The sequence below is a fragment of the Lemur catta genome, chromosome 1 (genome assembly GCF_020740605.2).
Source record: "Lemur catta isolate mLemCat1 chromosome 1, mLemCat1.pri, whole genome shotgun sequence".
In the NCBI taxonomy this organism is placed as follows: Eukaryota; Metazoa; Chordata; class Mammalia; order Primates; family Lemuridae; genus Lemur; species Lemur catta.
In genome coordinates, this window is record NC_059128.1 from 94,437,531 (window position 1) to 94,453,691 (window position 16,161).

General features: G+C 49.8%; 1 protein-coding gene across 5 annotated transcripts in view; it reads right to left on the reverse strand.

Moving 5' to 3' along the window:
• The window catches only part of DAPK2 (death associated protein kinase 2), a 109,179-nt gene extending 94,258 nt beyond the window's left edge, over positions 1-14,921 (reverse strand). Inside the window, exons 1-2 of one of the 5 annotated variants that reach the window (XM_045540894.1) lie at positions 14,838-14,920; positions 9,162-9,259 (exon numbers count right to left, since the gene is read on the reverse strand). In XM_045540894.1, coding sequence (XP_045396850.1) covers positions 9,162-9,253 — 92 coding nt within the window. In that variant the 5' untranslated portion in view covers positions 9,254-9,259; positions 14,838-14,920. Of the gene's footprint in view, positions 1-9,161; positions 9,260-10,252; positions 10,319-10,572; positions 10,591-14,837 lie in introns of those variants that run through there. The other 4 variants (XM_045540896.1, XM_045540895.1, XM_045540898.1 and 1 more) reach the window with 4 other exon arrangements.
• Between the last annotated feature and the right edge of the window lie 1,240 nt (positions 14,922-16,161).

Here is a 16,161-nt window from a genome sequence, read left to right on the forward strand (position 1 = left end):
AATGCGGAGAGAGAAAATTAAAGAAATATGTTCACGGAAACATTGTTATCTTTAGCCATGAGAAATAATAGGGGAAAGTTAAGTAAATTGAGAAGGCCTATAATATGGTAGAATATTATGAAGTTAACAAAAGTATATGAACTGTATATATTTATTTGTTAAAAGGCCAGTATTCTTCAAAAATGTCAGTGTCATGAAAGTCAAAGAAAGGCGGAGGAACTGTTCTGAATTAAAGGAGACTAAAGAGCCAGTATGGTTACACGCACCTGTAATCTCAGCTACTTTGGGAGGCCTTTGAGGCAGGAGTATTACTTGCAGCCACGAGTTTGAGAACAGCCTGGGCAACACAACCAGACTCCATCTCTACCAAAAATAAAAAAATTACCCAGGTGTAATTTTTGTGCAGGACTACGCGCCTGTAGTCCCAGCTACTCGGGAGGCTGAGGTGGGAGGACCACATGAGCTCAAGATTTCCAGGCTACAGTGAGCTGTGATTGTGCCACTGTACTCCAGCCTGGGCGACAGATATGACAAGATGCAACACATAATCCTGGATCTTGAACTGCAAGGAGAAGAACTTCTATAAAGAACACTGGAGGAAAAACTGAAAAAATTGGAACATGAGTGATAGTTTAAATAAAAATATTCTATCAGTATTAAATATCCTGAATTTGCTAACTGTGCTGTGGTTATGAAAGAGAATGTCCGTCTTCTTAGGAGATATATAGTGAAGTAGTAAGGGGTGAAGAGGTATAACATCTGCAACCTGTTCTCAAATGGTTCAGAAACAAGGATGGATAGATAGCCCAACCTAAAAGACAAGAAAAAAGAAAGAAAAGGAGGGAGGCAGGCAGGAAGAGGAGGAGGAAGAGAAGGGGAGAAAGAGAGGAAGAGGAGGGGGAAGAGGAAGAGAAAAAGCAAGAGAGGGGACAAAATGCCAAAAATTGGCATATCTAGGTCAACAGTATATAGATGCTCTGTTATTACAACTTTTTATTAAATTAAAATTATTTCAAAACAAAAAAATTTTAAGTATACGAACTGTAGACATGTGGAAAGGTATAAATTAAAAAAGCAATGTTGAGTTAAAAAAACAACATGAAATTTACACACTGACAATAAATAATAATGAAAGTATATCCAGTAAACATAGGTACATAATGGTATCAATTGCTCCCACATAAGCACCCCCTCCAGCTCTTACAGTTTTCCTAATGCAAACTGAGCTCAATGAGGCCTACCCCTTAGGGCAAACGATCTGCACCGTGTGCAGAGCTTCTAACCAAAGGGTGTGCAATGCAGCCACTTTGTTTGAGTGGCTTTGTGCTTTGTTTTCCTAACAATCGGTGATGAAAGCGCCTCCCTCCCTCATCCACAGCTTCTGTCATCCGGGGCCCTCTGCAGTCTGTCCCCCGGCAGCCATCCCTTCACCCTCTCCACGCGGTCTTTTGCCCAAGCCCCAGCCCTCTGCTCCTCAGTCCTGGCAGAGCCCTCACCTCCAGGTGGTTACCAGCCTATCTCTGCATTAGAGCTGCCCTACCCAGGGTGATGGCTTCCTCCTTTGAACTCCCGGCACATGTTTTTGGGGTCCCTCCATTAGCATGTTGCTTGTCCATCTTCTCATTTCATGTGCTTTTGGGGAGAGTACCCCTGTGCCCCAGCTGAGCCTTAAGCTCTTCTGGAGCAAGGCCTGAGCTCTAACTAAGTCTCCTCTACCTGTCATGGTGCCCACCACACGGTGGGCACCTGAGAATATTCACTGTTGACTGTGATAATGACCTAGAGTACAGATGTGCACTTACTCATGAGCTTTTTCACACATACATCCACACCCACTGACTAATCTTTTGGAAACCACCAGCTTGTGTAGGGTACAGCTGTGGCCCAGATGGCTTCCTCACCACTAACCAACCTCGTCTGTGCCGAGTGACAAGAGGCCACTGTACTGTCTCGTTTTGCATCCAACCAGCTCACAGTTCCCTACACCCTTCGGGAGGCTGCCCTTCGATTTGTTCCACACGCCAGAAGGGCTGCGGGGCCAGCCGATGCACCCCTCTTTCTGAAGTCTGTGGTGGTGTTGACAGGACCAGAGTTTATGGAAATACCATTTCCTTGCTCCTCAATGTTGATGAGGCCACCGCTGGCTTCCCTCACCCACCTCTCCTGTTTCTGGCCACTCTCCAACCCTGAGCTGGGCCATAGTCTTGCAGCTATAAGGCCCACAGTTACAAAAACACATTGAGGATGCAGAATGGAATCACGCCAAGGGAATGTGGCCTGGTGTGGTCCTCCCCTTCAGCCTCCTTTACCCATAAACCCTCTGACCCCCAGCAAGTCCCTTAACCATGCTCACCTCTACTCACCCCCCAAGCACTCTGAGCCTTTCCTAGAATAGACAACCCCTGAAGAATCTCCTGGATCAATTTTGATTGAATTATGAAACAAGCATAGGATAACAGAGCATGAGCATTGTAACAGACAGAACTAGGATGAAATCCTGACTGCTTTTTTCAGACTATGTGACCATGAATATGTTATTTAACTTCTCTGAGCCTGGATTTCCTCATCGGTGAAATGGAAATGTGATCATCCAGCTCAGATTGTTCCAGAAGGATGGGAGGCACGTGGCACAGACACTGACAGGAGGGCAGCAGGTTCTTAACATCCGCCACTCGTCTTCGCCTTCCCAGCAGCACGAAACACAAGCATGTGTGTGATCAGAGAGACCCCAAAATCCCAGGCCATGGTGGTAAACAGGGCTCTGCCCAGAGGAGTTTCTGCCTTTTATTTCTCTGAGCTTTGCTGAGTCACACAGAGTGGAATTTCCCACTTGGCTTCTCCTTGATAAGGCAGGTCAGTATTTCTTAAGCCAGTCATCTAATATTTTGGAGACTGAGTTTCTTCATCTATAAAATGGGCATAATAACTACTACACAGGGTATTATAAGAATTAAATACAATAACATATGTCCAATAAATGGAAGTAATTTTTGTGTTTAGTTTCCCATTTTGTGTTTGGGGAATCCTGGACATTCACGATTCCAGGGCCTATAGGAACTGGGGACTTGGCTGAGGTTTTCTGCCTTAGATTTAACTCCCAGATAGCTCTGCAGTTAACGGTGGGTGCCAAGTACTTATCAAGTGTAAAAGGCCTGGGCTGGACACCATGGCAGGGGAGATGGAGGAATAAAAGCTAAAACACACAGGAACCCAGCCTGGAGGACCCTCTAGGCCGGCAGGGAAGATGACCAGGTAAACCCTTTGTGTAACGTGAAGTATGATTACAGCTGGGGGCCCAGAATGAGAGGGGATTAACTCTGATAGAGGGAGTGGGGTGGGATGGGGTGGCTCACAGAAGGCTTTATCAGGGAGACAGCATTTGATCTGGACCTTGAAGGAAAAGTATAATTTTTCCCAGAGTGAGGGAATGGTGAGAGCAAAGATAAGCCACAGAAGTTTTGGGGACCTCTGACCTCTGTCTCATTGCTGCAGTGATGCTCAAAATAGGAGAACAGCTGTGGACCTGCCTTCAAATAGCTGACAGCCCGGTACAAACAAACGCGAGATAGGCCAATCTCCTCACGGGGTGCCACAGGACACATAAAGAGAGGGATGTGTGGGTGTGAGAAATACCCCTGGAAAGATTAGAAGGTAGGACTCAGAAATAAAAATAGCTGCTAGGTTAAAGCTGTGGGTCTCTTATTGGCTTAAATTGTCTTCTTAAATTTTTTATTAAAACAAAAACCCTTTGTTCTATATGCACTGCTGTTAAAAGATATTAAACAGATTTTATTAAGTGAAAAAAGCAAGTTGTAGATTGTTATGGTCATGTGATTCCATCTAGGTCCACATACACACTTGCTTTGTTACACAGAAAAGTTCTGAAAGGTAAGGGAAGAAAATTATCATCAAAGTCTACCTATGGGGCATGAGACTTGGTGGAGGGCAGAGGGAGTTCTGCTTTTGATTTTTTTTTTTTTAGCCATGCCCTTAACCAGCAAGAATACTTTTATTTTTTTTTAAGAGATAGGGTCCTGCTCTGCTGCCCAGGCTAGAGTGCAGTGGCACAATTACAGCTCACTGTAACCTCAAACTCCTGGGCTCACACTCCCACCTCAGCCTCCTGAGTAGCTGGGACTATAGACCCGTACTACCATGCCTGGCTAATTTAAAAAAAATTTTTTTTTGTAGAGACAGGGTCTCGCTATGTTGCCCAAGCCACTGTGGAAACAGCCCTGGGCTCCCAAATCACTGGGATTACTGGAGGAATACTTTTCACTTTATACTCTTCTTAACGTTATAACATGTGCCAGGCATTACTTTTATAATGAAAAATTCTTTTAATTTAAAAAGAGATAATAAAAGCCCCTTTGCTTCAGAGTTCATTTTAGAAACTCTCTTCCCAAGGACTGAGCCAGGTAAATATGAACACCTATTTTTCTTGGTTTCTATAGTGCTTAGTGGCTGGACTGGGTTACTGAACCCGGACTGGATAAATTTGAGCTCCACACATTTCCTGGAGGTTTTTGTTTCTCTCCCCAAAGAGGCTGCCCTGGCTATGCTGAGTGTGTGGTGGAAGATCTAAACCACAGATGACCCCATCGGGAGACACCGGTCTGGCTGGCATCCCTACCTACCTGGCTGCCCCGGGGAATTCCTTGGCTGTGTTGGGGAAGGCTTGAGTGCAGTGTCTCCTTCCCTGGCCAAGGCTCCTGTCCCTACACAAGGAGGCTGCGGGCCAGGTGTCTAACGGGTGCCTTGCATCCATGAGCCTCCTCTAAGCAGTAGCAATCATGACTGCTGTCTCCCCAGGGCAGAGAGGAAGGGGATGCAGGGACATGTGGGGTAATGGTGAGGTAAGATCCTTGGGAGTAGTGGGGTCTGTGGATAAAGGCTGAATGTAGGTGCAGATAAGTTTTCATCTGTTTGTTTAAACCAGCATAGTGCAGTTAAGAAGGTTCTGCCTTTGAGCTCCACCTCCTGCATCACTGGCTCTATGACCCTGGACAAATCACCTCCTCTCTCTGGGCCTCACTTTCCTCATCTATCAAATGAGAGATTTGGATTAAATTCTTGTTGAAATCCAATTCAACAGTAACATTTTATGATTTTATGTTAATATAATAAGGGAAAGTAATCAAAGTACAGGAAACAAGGAATCACTGATCATTACACGCTGTTTACATTAAGTTACTTTATATCCCTGCACGTACAGAAGTTGTCTATGTGGAGGTCCATGAAACCGTCACTGGGCCTATCTACCAGCGCCCTCCCCTTCAGGAACATCACTCGATCCCAAATGCTCACGCTCCTAACTCTAGCCCTGCTGCCCTCCCCTCTCCCACTCCCAGAAGCATTCAAATTAAAGGAAGAATTGATTTTGTGGATCCTCATAGTGTGTTGGCCAGAGCCGCAGACTAGGAGTCAGACTACCAGTCCCCACCCTGGTTTTATCACTGTTCACTGTGTGACCTTGGACAAGCCACTTCTGCCCTCTGGCCTTAGACCATCTACAGAATGAGGGTTGGATGGGTTTCTCTTCAGGAGCCCTGCTCTACTATTCCTCTGTTCTGCCCTACTGGTGGCTACCAAGGTTGGGAGGGGCCAAAATCTATGAGCCAGCATTTCTCCAAACACTCCCAGAAATGGCAGACAACTTCCAGCATCCCAAGCAGGCTCCTGTACTCAGCACCAGGATCCAGAAATCAGGGGAAATATGCAGGGCCAGGTGGGGTCCCAGCCAAACACAGGATGTTCCAGCCACGGCACCCTGTTCTGATTCAAAGCTTTTCTTACAGGTGTTCTCATATTCGTAGGATAAGGACAAGCAAGGCCTCCAAAGGAATCAGAAATATGTGCTTAAGGGACCAGGCCAGGGTAAAGAGTAGAGTTAAAGGTTATTTGTTAATATACTCTTTTAGTTAAGGAATAACATACAAACAGGAAAAGGTACATATACATGTCTTGAAACGTACATGTACACATCCATGAAACAAATGCCCAGATCAAGAAACAGAATACCTGCACCCAGAAACCCCCTTTGTGTTGCCTTCCAGTCACTAGGCCCCCAAGGATAGCAACCATTCAGACTTCTAGCACCATTGATTCACTTCACCAGTTCTGAGCGTCACACAAGTGGAATTATACAGTATGGACTCTTGAGTCTGACTTCCTTTGCTCAACATCATGTTTTTGAGCTTCACCCATTGTTACATGGAACAGACTGTCATTCATTTTCATTTTTGCATAGTAAGGACTTAATGAAGAGCTCAAATCAACGAGACAGCCCTGAATCTACACTAGGGTGCGCACTGATATACAGCAGAGGAAGGAGGTTTACTTACAGCTCCCCAAGAAACCAGGATGACCCCCCTGCTGTTCTTCCTTCAGAGTCCTACACCTTTCTGCCGGTGGGCTCTGGAGGTGGGAGGTGGGGCCCTGACACCCCAAACTTACGTCAAAGCCTCAGTCCATCATCTGGTAAAGGCCAGAAGCTCTTGTTCATTGAACACTTACCCTGTGCCCAGCTCTGTGAGGGACACCTTCAGCTCAGCATCTTGTTTCATCCTTACAACCATGAAGTGGGTACTGTTGTTATCTTACAGGTAAGAAAACTGAGGGGCTCAGAGAGGTGGAATAAGTTTTCTCAAGGTTGCACAGCTAGGAAGGGGACCCAAACCCTAACCCCAAAGGCCATACCTCTCCACTACTCCATGTTGGCAGGGAATTTGCCAACTGGATCTGGCCAACATCTGTGTCCCCAGTCTCACCTAGCACCGTCTGTCCCCCAGCTCACTTTGCAAGGCCACAGCAGCCTCCTGCCAGCTCCTCGGGCCCCAGCTCTCTCCCCCCTACCTCGGGTCCTGTCCGTGCTATTGCCTTTGCCTGCACCTTTACCCCTCAGTTCTCAAACCAACAGCCCCTCCCTCACAGCAGTCCTCTCTGACCACCAGTCTGAACGACGTCTCCTGTCATGCTCTCGGCACAGCATCCTTTCCTCTCCTTCCACAGCCCATAACACACCTTATCATGATTTATCCTTTTGTGTTCACCTGTCCAGTACCTTTCTCCACCAACAGAGCATAAACTGCAAGAGGACAGGAATGTATCTGTTTTGCTTACCACTGTCTTGGGCAGTGCCTGGCACACAGTAGGTCCTCAGTAATACATTAAGTGAAGAAAAGGAGAGGAGGGGAGAAGGATAGGACTGTCCCTGCAGAAGCTGAGTGCTCTAGCTCCAGCCTGTTCTATGCCCCCAGAAAGACCCTTCCCTACCCTGAGCCTCAGATTCCTCAATTGTCAAATGAGAGGCCTACAAGAAAGGACTTCAAAGGCCTTCCAGCTCATCTGCCTCTCAATCACAAATCCTAGGATGTCTGCCCATTCCAAAGGCCCCAGCCCCCAGGCCTCTGCTGCCTCTTACCCACAGTTTGCCCAGTAAGCACTTTAGGAGAAATGGAGAAGCAAGAGTCACCCCAAGACACCCCAGGCTGTGAGGTACATGGGGCCTCCACACCCTGTTGCAGGTGGAGAACCAGAAAACAGGAAGTCTCTGCCAGTTCTGATAGTGCATGTCCTTAACACACAGAGTGGGAGAGAGACAAGACTGAGCAGGAATACTAAATGAATTACCCAGGTAACTGCTTCTACTTCTTCAGACCCCTGCCCCCAGACCTCTCAGTTTCTCTGCCCACCCAGACTCTAGACTCATTCACCTCTGCCCTTGTTAGCATGCATGTGGCTGCCCCACTGCCAGGCTGGAGCTCCAGAAAGGCAGAGACTGTCTGTGTCTTGTGCATCTTTGTACCCACAGCACTTAGTACAGACCCCTGCACAGAGGATGTGGCCAAGGTGAGGCCACCGAATCAAATGCCACTGGCAGGGCTGGCCATAGTCTATTGCTGAGGATGCATTTTCCCACTGGTGTCACTAAGGGCAGGAGAAGAACCTGTGGCAAAGAGATCCCAGCTTCCCATTCAGAGGCAGACTCCAGTGGACCAACCCCCAGCCTCTGGCTCTCTGTCCTCTTCCTACCCCTTCACCAGGCCCAGGATTGGGAAGAGTCACCCCCTCTGGGGTCTCTGCAGTCACTTGCTCCCCACCCAGCCAGCCAGGACAAACACTCCCTGAACTTGAAGCACCTGCCGCCTCCCATTCTCCTTGGAATAAGGCTTCTCTGCCCTTGAAACTCTGTTTTGTCTTTAAAAATAAAAGAAGGTAAGAGAATTAGCCTGACTCAAGAGTTCTATAAAGGGAAAATGACGCCTGCTTTACCTGTTGGACACTATAAACTCCCGTGTTTTTGCTCTGCTGGGTGTGTGAAGGGGTGAGGCTGGGTGTTCTGGTAAGCACGTGAATGGGCCAGTGCCACGCTCACAGGAGAGAGCACGACAGCTGTGCAGGTACAAATGGGCTGGTCGGAACCTTGGCTATGCAACTTTGGGAAACTTGCTTAGAATCTAGACCACAGTTTCCCCATCTGGAAAACGAGAGTAAAAATTGTGTCTATTTCATCCATTGCTGTAAGAATCAAACTTCAGGACTGATATTTTGTAATCACCATCTAAGTATTAGCAGTCGTTAGAAATGGAAGGCAAGAAGAGAGCTTCAAAAAAATCTTAATTTCTCTGCACATAGTAACTATAGTACTTTCAGAACTCAGAGTTCAGCCTGGGCACCAAGTAACTCAGATCCCAGGAAACCACACGACTGGGCTCACGTGGCTGGCTACTCAATGTGAATCCATTTCCAGGATGATTACTTCACCTGCCATTCAGGCTCGGAGCTTAATAAACAAAATCCTGGGAACCATGGAGAATCCCACGTGGGATTCAGAGAAGAAAACCGACAGGTCAGGTTTCTGTCCACAGCCTGGGGGGGACTTTGTGAAAAACGTAATAGATAAAACAAGAATCATTAAGATTTGCCCTGTCAGCCAGATTATTCTGAAATCAGAGAACTCAACCAGTCTAGCCCCTTCTACTGACAAGTCTTTTTTTCCAGAGAGATGACTACGTGCAGAGTCACCCATGAGGTGAATATGCCACAGGCTCACTAGTCCTGTGGCAAGCCACATCTTCCAACACCAGCTGACAAGTGCACTGACAGCAGCATGACTTTGGCTCCCTCTGGCACCCCCCACCTCTCACGCAGCCTCTCACCTCCCCAGCTCTTCTCCTATGTCGTAAAAGTCCTCCACCTTCAGCTGCTTGAACGGCTCCATGTTTGGGCTCCTCATTGATGCCTGGACCATACAACCCTGAAATGGGAAGAAACCCGAGGTTAGGACAGCCACGTAAATTAGCACAAGCCTAAGAACCTGAGGCCTAAAAACAGTGGGCTGCCAGGGAGCTAATCCTTTAACAATAACCCACAGCCCTGGCTCCTCAAGAACTGCCCTGCTCAAGCCTTTGCTCACCTGCGGCTGATGATGTGTGGTTCTTATTTGATTTATATGACTTCAAATACGTTAAGGAAACAGCAAAAGAGCCCTCCTCACTCATCCTCTGAAGAAGTTCAGAGAAAAAGATCCATAATCAGCATGAGCTATTTGTTCTCACTAAATTCAGATCTACTGAGGAAAGAGGCGTCTGATGCAGGAAGAAAACAAAAGAAGAAAGAAAGAAAGTACTAGTTTTAAAGTCAGACGTCTCAGGCTCAAGTCCCAGTTTTATTTGGGTAATTCATTTAAGCTGCCAGAGACTTAATTAGCTTCCTCATCTGCAAAATGGGGCTAATATTGTAAAAATCAACTTTGAGTCATGAAATTATTTTGTAAACTATAAAATGCTGCAGAAAGGTAAGGGATTATCATGACCTCAGCTCCCTCAGGGGTTTGCCACCCAATTTCAAGTCTGAACTGATCTGTGCACTCTCGCTCATCACCCCAAAGAAAGATGGGCAGGAGTGGCGTGACAAATTCCAACAGGCACCAGGAGTCCCGAGGCTCTCGTTTCAGCTTTGCCTGCGACTAGCTCTGCGACCTCATCTCTTGTCAGAAGGGCCTTAGTGTCCCCATCTGTCAAACGGAGCTCACTGCCTGCCCAGGGCACCTCAGTGAGAGCCAAAGGACAACTCTGGGCCATGGGGAGTGCTCACCGCTTCACCAGAAGAGACTGTTTGAATCCTCCCCCAGGACCCACTGCCCCAAGGAGCTCACCCATTCCCGGGATAGTCACGTGCCACCCTGGTCAGCACCCCAAGAGCAAGGCCCAGGGCACAGTCTGCAAATCACAAAGATAAAACCAGCTACCTGTGGCTGTGTCTTCCAAAAGTCATTAGCGAAGGCCTCTCAGAGCTCACCTTGGCTAGCACTGGAGCTTTGCTGCTGCCTGCCAATTGCATCCCAACCACACCCAGGCTCCACGAGCCCCAGAAGACTGTTTTCACCAGGCTAGGTGGAGGCACAATTACATAAGGGTGTGTCTCATCAACGCCAAGTGGTTGGAGCTGTTCTAACTCTCAGGGGATGTATACAATCCACCCTTTCCTCCACCTCTGCCCCCTGCAAACCAAAGCGCCATTCCCAACATGCCACTTGCCTCCCTCCCTTCCGCCAAGGCACAAACAGACCTGAAGACCCCCAGGCAGAGCTGGCCTGGCTCACAGGTCTTACTCTTTCACCTATCTGTTGGCACCGATGGTCCATCATGCATCCTCCTCCCGGCTTGGTCGTCACTCTGTGCTTGGCCAGGGCCCAGGCAGGCATGGAATACTGGAAAGAGCAGGCTCTAGGAGCCCCAGTTCCAGACTTGCCTAGGTGTGACCCAACCAGAGAGGCTGACATGCTCTCTGGGCCTCAGTCCCCTCATCTGTAACCGCAGGGGTGATACTATCTGCAGTATATCACCTACTTCACACATCCCTGTGAGGACCCACTGTGACAAGGGTATAAACTGCTGTACAAATAAGAAGGATGACTATCATTGTTACTGACTCATACCAGGCCACTCTTTGTGTTTCTGCTTCCCACAGTCATTGAGACAACTAATTTGGTTCCTTTCCAAGAAAAAGGTTTCAGGGTCTCCCCAGAAGTTTGGCTTGACTGGAGTCAGAAGCTGGACCCACCCTCACTCCCACTATCCTGGCAAATCTCCTGAGACTACCCTAACGGGCGGTGGGACTGCTGTCTACCGCCTCTTTTTGCTGAAAACATCCTTCCAAATAAACTATTTGGGTCAGATCCTGGGGGTAGGGTTACTGATTTCACACAGCTGGATGCAAGCAGGAAACATCAGAAAAAGTCTGTTGGCAGAAACCCTGAGAGTGGTCCCTGGAACAGCTAAGATCTCCCTCAGCAAAATGTGGAGCCTCTGCCTTGGGCTCCACACCCTGGTGGCCAGGGGGAGGGGCAGGGGAGCCCCCTAACGACAAACTAGGCCCACCAGTTTGGCCTTAACTCACCTTTCCAGTCTTAGCTTCCTCCCCTATGTATCCTATATTATAGCCAAAGGAGACCTTTCCCATTTCCCCAAAACTTTCACCCTTGCCATGCCCTTTCCATGGGAGGCCCACCTGCACAGCCCTCTGGCAAAGCTGCCCCTTCCCACAAGGCCTGGCTCAATGTTACCATCTCTGTGAGGCTCCATGATCCTTTCCCTCCCAAACAGATGAAAATTTTCCCCCTTTCTAAATTCCCTAAGATTGCCCTGGGCAATATAGTGAGACCCTGTCTCTACAAAAAAATAGAAAAATTATCCAGGTGTAGAGTTGCACACCTGTAGTCCCAGCTACTTGGGAGGCTGAGACAGGAGGATCACTTGAGCCTGGGAGTTTGAGACTGTAGTGAGCTATGATGATTCCACTGCACTCTAGCCCAGGCAACAGAGTGAGACCCTGTCTCACCAAAAAAAAAAAAAAAAAATCAACATTGCCAGTATCCAGAAGCCTTCTGTGTCCAGCCCCCACCCCCAACCCAGGGGTAACCACTATTCTGACTTCTGTTATAGCACCATAGATTAGTTTTGCCTAAATGGAATCACACAGTCTGTAGTCTTCTGTGTCTGGCTACTTTCATTCAACATTATGCTTGTGAGATTCATCCAGGTTGTTGCAGGTAGCAGTAGTTTAATTCTCATTGTTGTATAATGATTCTATCATATGGATATACAGTACCTTAAATTATTTATCCTTCTATTGATGACCATTTGGTTGTTTCCAACTTTGAGTTATTACTAAAGCAGTACTGCAGTGGATAATCTAACATGGACCATTTTGGAAAACATCTGCATGCACTTCTCTTACATAAGTGCATGGAAACTTCCCAACAGTTTTCCAAAGTGGTTGTCCCAGTGTACACTCCTCCTGTTGGTGGGTTCTAGTTGCTCCACATACTCACCAACCCTAGGCGTTGTCTAGGTTCATTTTCCGTGGAAGTAGTGTGAAGCTCAGAAAAATTATGCTGTGCTCAGCTAAGGACGGTGTGCTAGGAAGTGGTAGGGCTGGGATTCGAACCCAGGCCTGTGTGACTATGGAATCTATGCTCTCTCCCTCTGGGTTAGACATAGACATAGATTATGATATGAGCCAGAATGTGATAAACTCTAACCTTAAGTATGTATGAAGAGCACTCTTAGGGAATTTAGAGGGCTTAAAGCCCTCTCCCAAGATGAATTTGCACTTTACCAGTTTAGGAACATGAAACTAAGAGGAGAAACTGAATTATAGACACTCACTAGGGCTCAGAGAAGGACCCAGAGACAAAGGTACCTTTCGGACCCTGAAAAGTTGAAACCACATGGCAGATGGGAGGCACACAGCTACAACTTTTGGCCAGAGCCACAGGCTATCAGCTCCAGACGTTCCCATCTTAACACACACATTTCTCACAATGGAGTCCTTGGAATTCACGTTCCTGCCTACAACCCTAACACTAGGCAACTTTTTAGGGGATAAAGACAGATTTCCTAGAACCCCACAGAAAGGGACCTCTCAGATCACCTATTCAGGGATTTTTAGACCCTTTTTCAGGAGCCACCAGGGTGAGAAAGGGAAGCCAGAGCAGTTCCACATTATCCATACTAGATGTTGGGATTCTAGGTAAGAATTCACTGTAAAACAGAAGTTTGAAAACCACTGCTGTCTGGTCTAACCCACTTGTTTTGCAAAAGGAGGAAACTGAGGTGCAAACAGGGGAAGGGACTTGCTAAACATCACACAGCTGGCCCATTCAGCTGCTCTTCCCAGGATTTCTGCTGATAGCCACCCAACCCTGTAAAGCTGGCACCAGGATTGGGGAAGTCAGTGGCCTCCTGGGGGACAACCTAGGAGGAGGTGTCCAGGGCTGGAATTCCCCCCATAGGGAACTCTCAGTGCTCACTAAGCCCTCTCCCCCACTGGCCCCAGCTCACCCTGCAAAGTAAACTCTCCCAGGTCCTCGCGTCACCTCGCCCAGTGCAAGTAAGCAAAACAGGACCATGACTGTCCCATCACACACACACCCATTAGGAATCATCACGCCCAGGCGCTGGGGAGGCTGCCAACAGAAGGGAGGGGGCTCTGGCATTACAGAGCCCCTCTGTACATTCAGGGCTTTGACCCACCACCATCTCTGATGAGGAAGCTGGGGCTCAGAGGTCAGCCACTTGCCTGAGTTAACATGAGAAAAACTCTTTCTGGTAACGGTCCAGCTCCGTTGGGCAGCCTGCTTGTTTGCCCCTCATGGTCAGGGTCTGTTCAGGTCTCATTCCTGCCAGCCAGAAACTTGTCCCAGAACAGCAGATGTCCACGCACATCCACCCACATCCACACACCACGACCTCCCTGCCCTAGCCTCCTGGGAAGCTGCTGAATTATCAGTGCTGCCACTTTAGGTGCTAAAAACACATCAAGGGAGATGAACGGTTTCGGGAAAAACAAAGCTCTGAAGGTAACTGTGAAGAGGCCAAGGTGCTAGGATCCCTTAGTCAACAGGACTTTCCCAGGAAAACCTCACACAGAGGCAGGTGGGAAACACAGTCAGAAACCAGAGCAGCAGCCCCAGCTGCCGTCCATTGGATTCGAGAGCACAAGGTGTCAGGAGCCCCCTGGGCCCTTCCCACCTGCCACTGAGGCAGCCAGGTATGGTGCACTCTCCTCCACAGTGCACCCCTAACCTGCATGGCCTCAAAGAAGCTCAGCTCTCTGGGCCTTTGTAAAGGAAGAATACTTTTCTCCTTTGTAAAGAAAGCAAGCTAATTTCTACCTTGCAGAGTTCTAGCGAGGGTTAACCAGACCTATGCGTGGCATGAGACATCCACAAAGCCCGGCCCAGAGTTCGAGTCAACTGTTGGCAATGTCCTTCCAAGCGTTTCCACCCCAGGCTGCAGCAAACCTGCAGGCTGCCCTGGCGCCCACGTTAGCTCTGTCCCGGGACAGGGCTCCTGACAGTGGGGACCACAGCTTCATTCGGCCACAAAAGAGGCTCACCACATCTCGCATCACCTCCTGATGCCAGCGGGGAGCAGGAGATGTGGGAGGCGGGCTAAGCTGAGAAGACTTGGCCGGGAACCGGACGTGCTCTTCCTCTCCAGGGGGGCCTAACTTGATGGAAGTCTGTCCCCATCTCCTCCCTGGGTCCTGGCCTCTGCCCGCCGCCCCCACCCCGTCTCCCGGGTCAAAGTGGCAGGCTTCGGCGCGCGCCCTGCAGTAGCAGCTGGCAGATCCCACGTTCGGGTGCCGGCCACAGTGCCCAAGGCCACGGCCGGCCATACCGGCGTCAGGCCCCCGGGCGGCGGGCCGGGAATCCACGAAAGAGCGCCCCGGAGCTCTCTGCCCCGCCAGCCCCAGCCCCCGGCGCTGCTGCTCTCGGGCCGCGCGCCCCGTCCCGCCCGTCGAGCCCGCAGACGGGCGCTACTCACGGCGGGAGGCTGCGCTGCGGCGGCCGCGGCGGCACCCTGGGCACGGGGGCGCGGCAGGGAGTGCGGCGCTCGGCTGCGCTCTGCTCCTTGCGCGCCCGCGGAGCCGCCGAGGAGCCGAGGGGGCGGAGCGGCCGGCCCCGTCCCAGGCGCCGGCTGGAGGCGCGCGCGGCCGCCCCGGACGGGGCTCAGGGCGCCCCCTGCTGGGAGCCCCTCGGGACAGCCCCGCGGTGAGGGTCGAGGGCCTCCCTGCCTCGTCCGGGCGGGACCCTCCAGGGCCCTGGGACTCCGGGCAGAGGGCGCGAGAGCCGGTGGGTGGCAAGACCCTCTGGGCGTCCTTACCCGCTCTAGCGCTCACGCTGTGCGGCCTTGGGAGAGCCCGCTAACCTCGCCGAGCCTCATCTGGAAATTGATTTAAATGAGCTGATACGTGTGTGATGTCTGGCACAATCGCTCAGAAAATGGGATTTCCGTGGCACCCTCCCCCCCCCACCGCACCGTGAGAGGAAGTCCCACTAGGGAATAGGCCGCTCCCCGCCTCCCTCCCAGCCAGAACACTCCCTGACACAGCACAGGTCCTTCTGGGAACCTCACGACCCACGTCTCACAGCAGGATGGGCGCTGTGACAGGAGGGACACTGCTCTTCACTCCCCTTCCCCACCCCCGTCCAGCTTGGGGGCGGCCCGCCCTAGTTTCCCCTTTGCTCCCCCATCCCTGGCATGGTCGGTGAGTGAAACCCCCATATCACCACCAAGCCTTCCCTAACAAAGGACTTAGGAGTGGATTCTTCCTCCTTCTTTCTGCCAGAAAATCCCGGAGGAAAAAAGGAATGAGAGTGGAGGAGGTGATAGGAAGAAGGAAGTGGAAACAGAACTTAAGCCAAGTTCAGTGGTCTTGTTCCAAGACCAGAGGCTACTTAACAGAAAGAAATGAGGACCCACCCTTCCAGAATTTCCATCCCTAAGTCATCCACGGGGCTCCTCAAAAGGGTGCGAGATTCAGAGTCCTAAACCTGGTTCAAAGGCCTTCTCTGCCATTCTATATGTGTGTTCTTGGTCATGGCTCTTTCTTCATCAGTGAAGTGGGAGAAACACTCCTTCCAGTAGCTCCTAATGAAGCTATGGTGGGGCTGAAATGAGATAGAGTGTGTAGGGTGCCCCTAGAGGACCTCTACCAGTGTGAGTACTGCCCCCTCCCTTTAGCCTTTTGGCACTGGGACAAACACGGATGGACCCAGCAACCCAGCTGAGCAGTGCCTCAGCCTCTGGGGCAACCTGGGGAAAGATCCCTGAGCTTCCTTGTGTACAAACTTTACAACATCCCAGG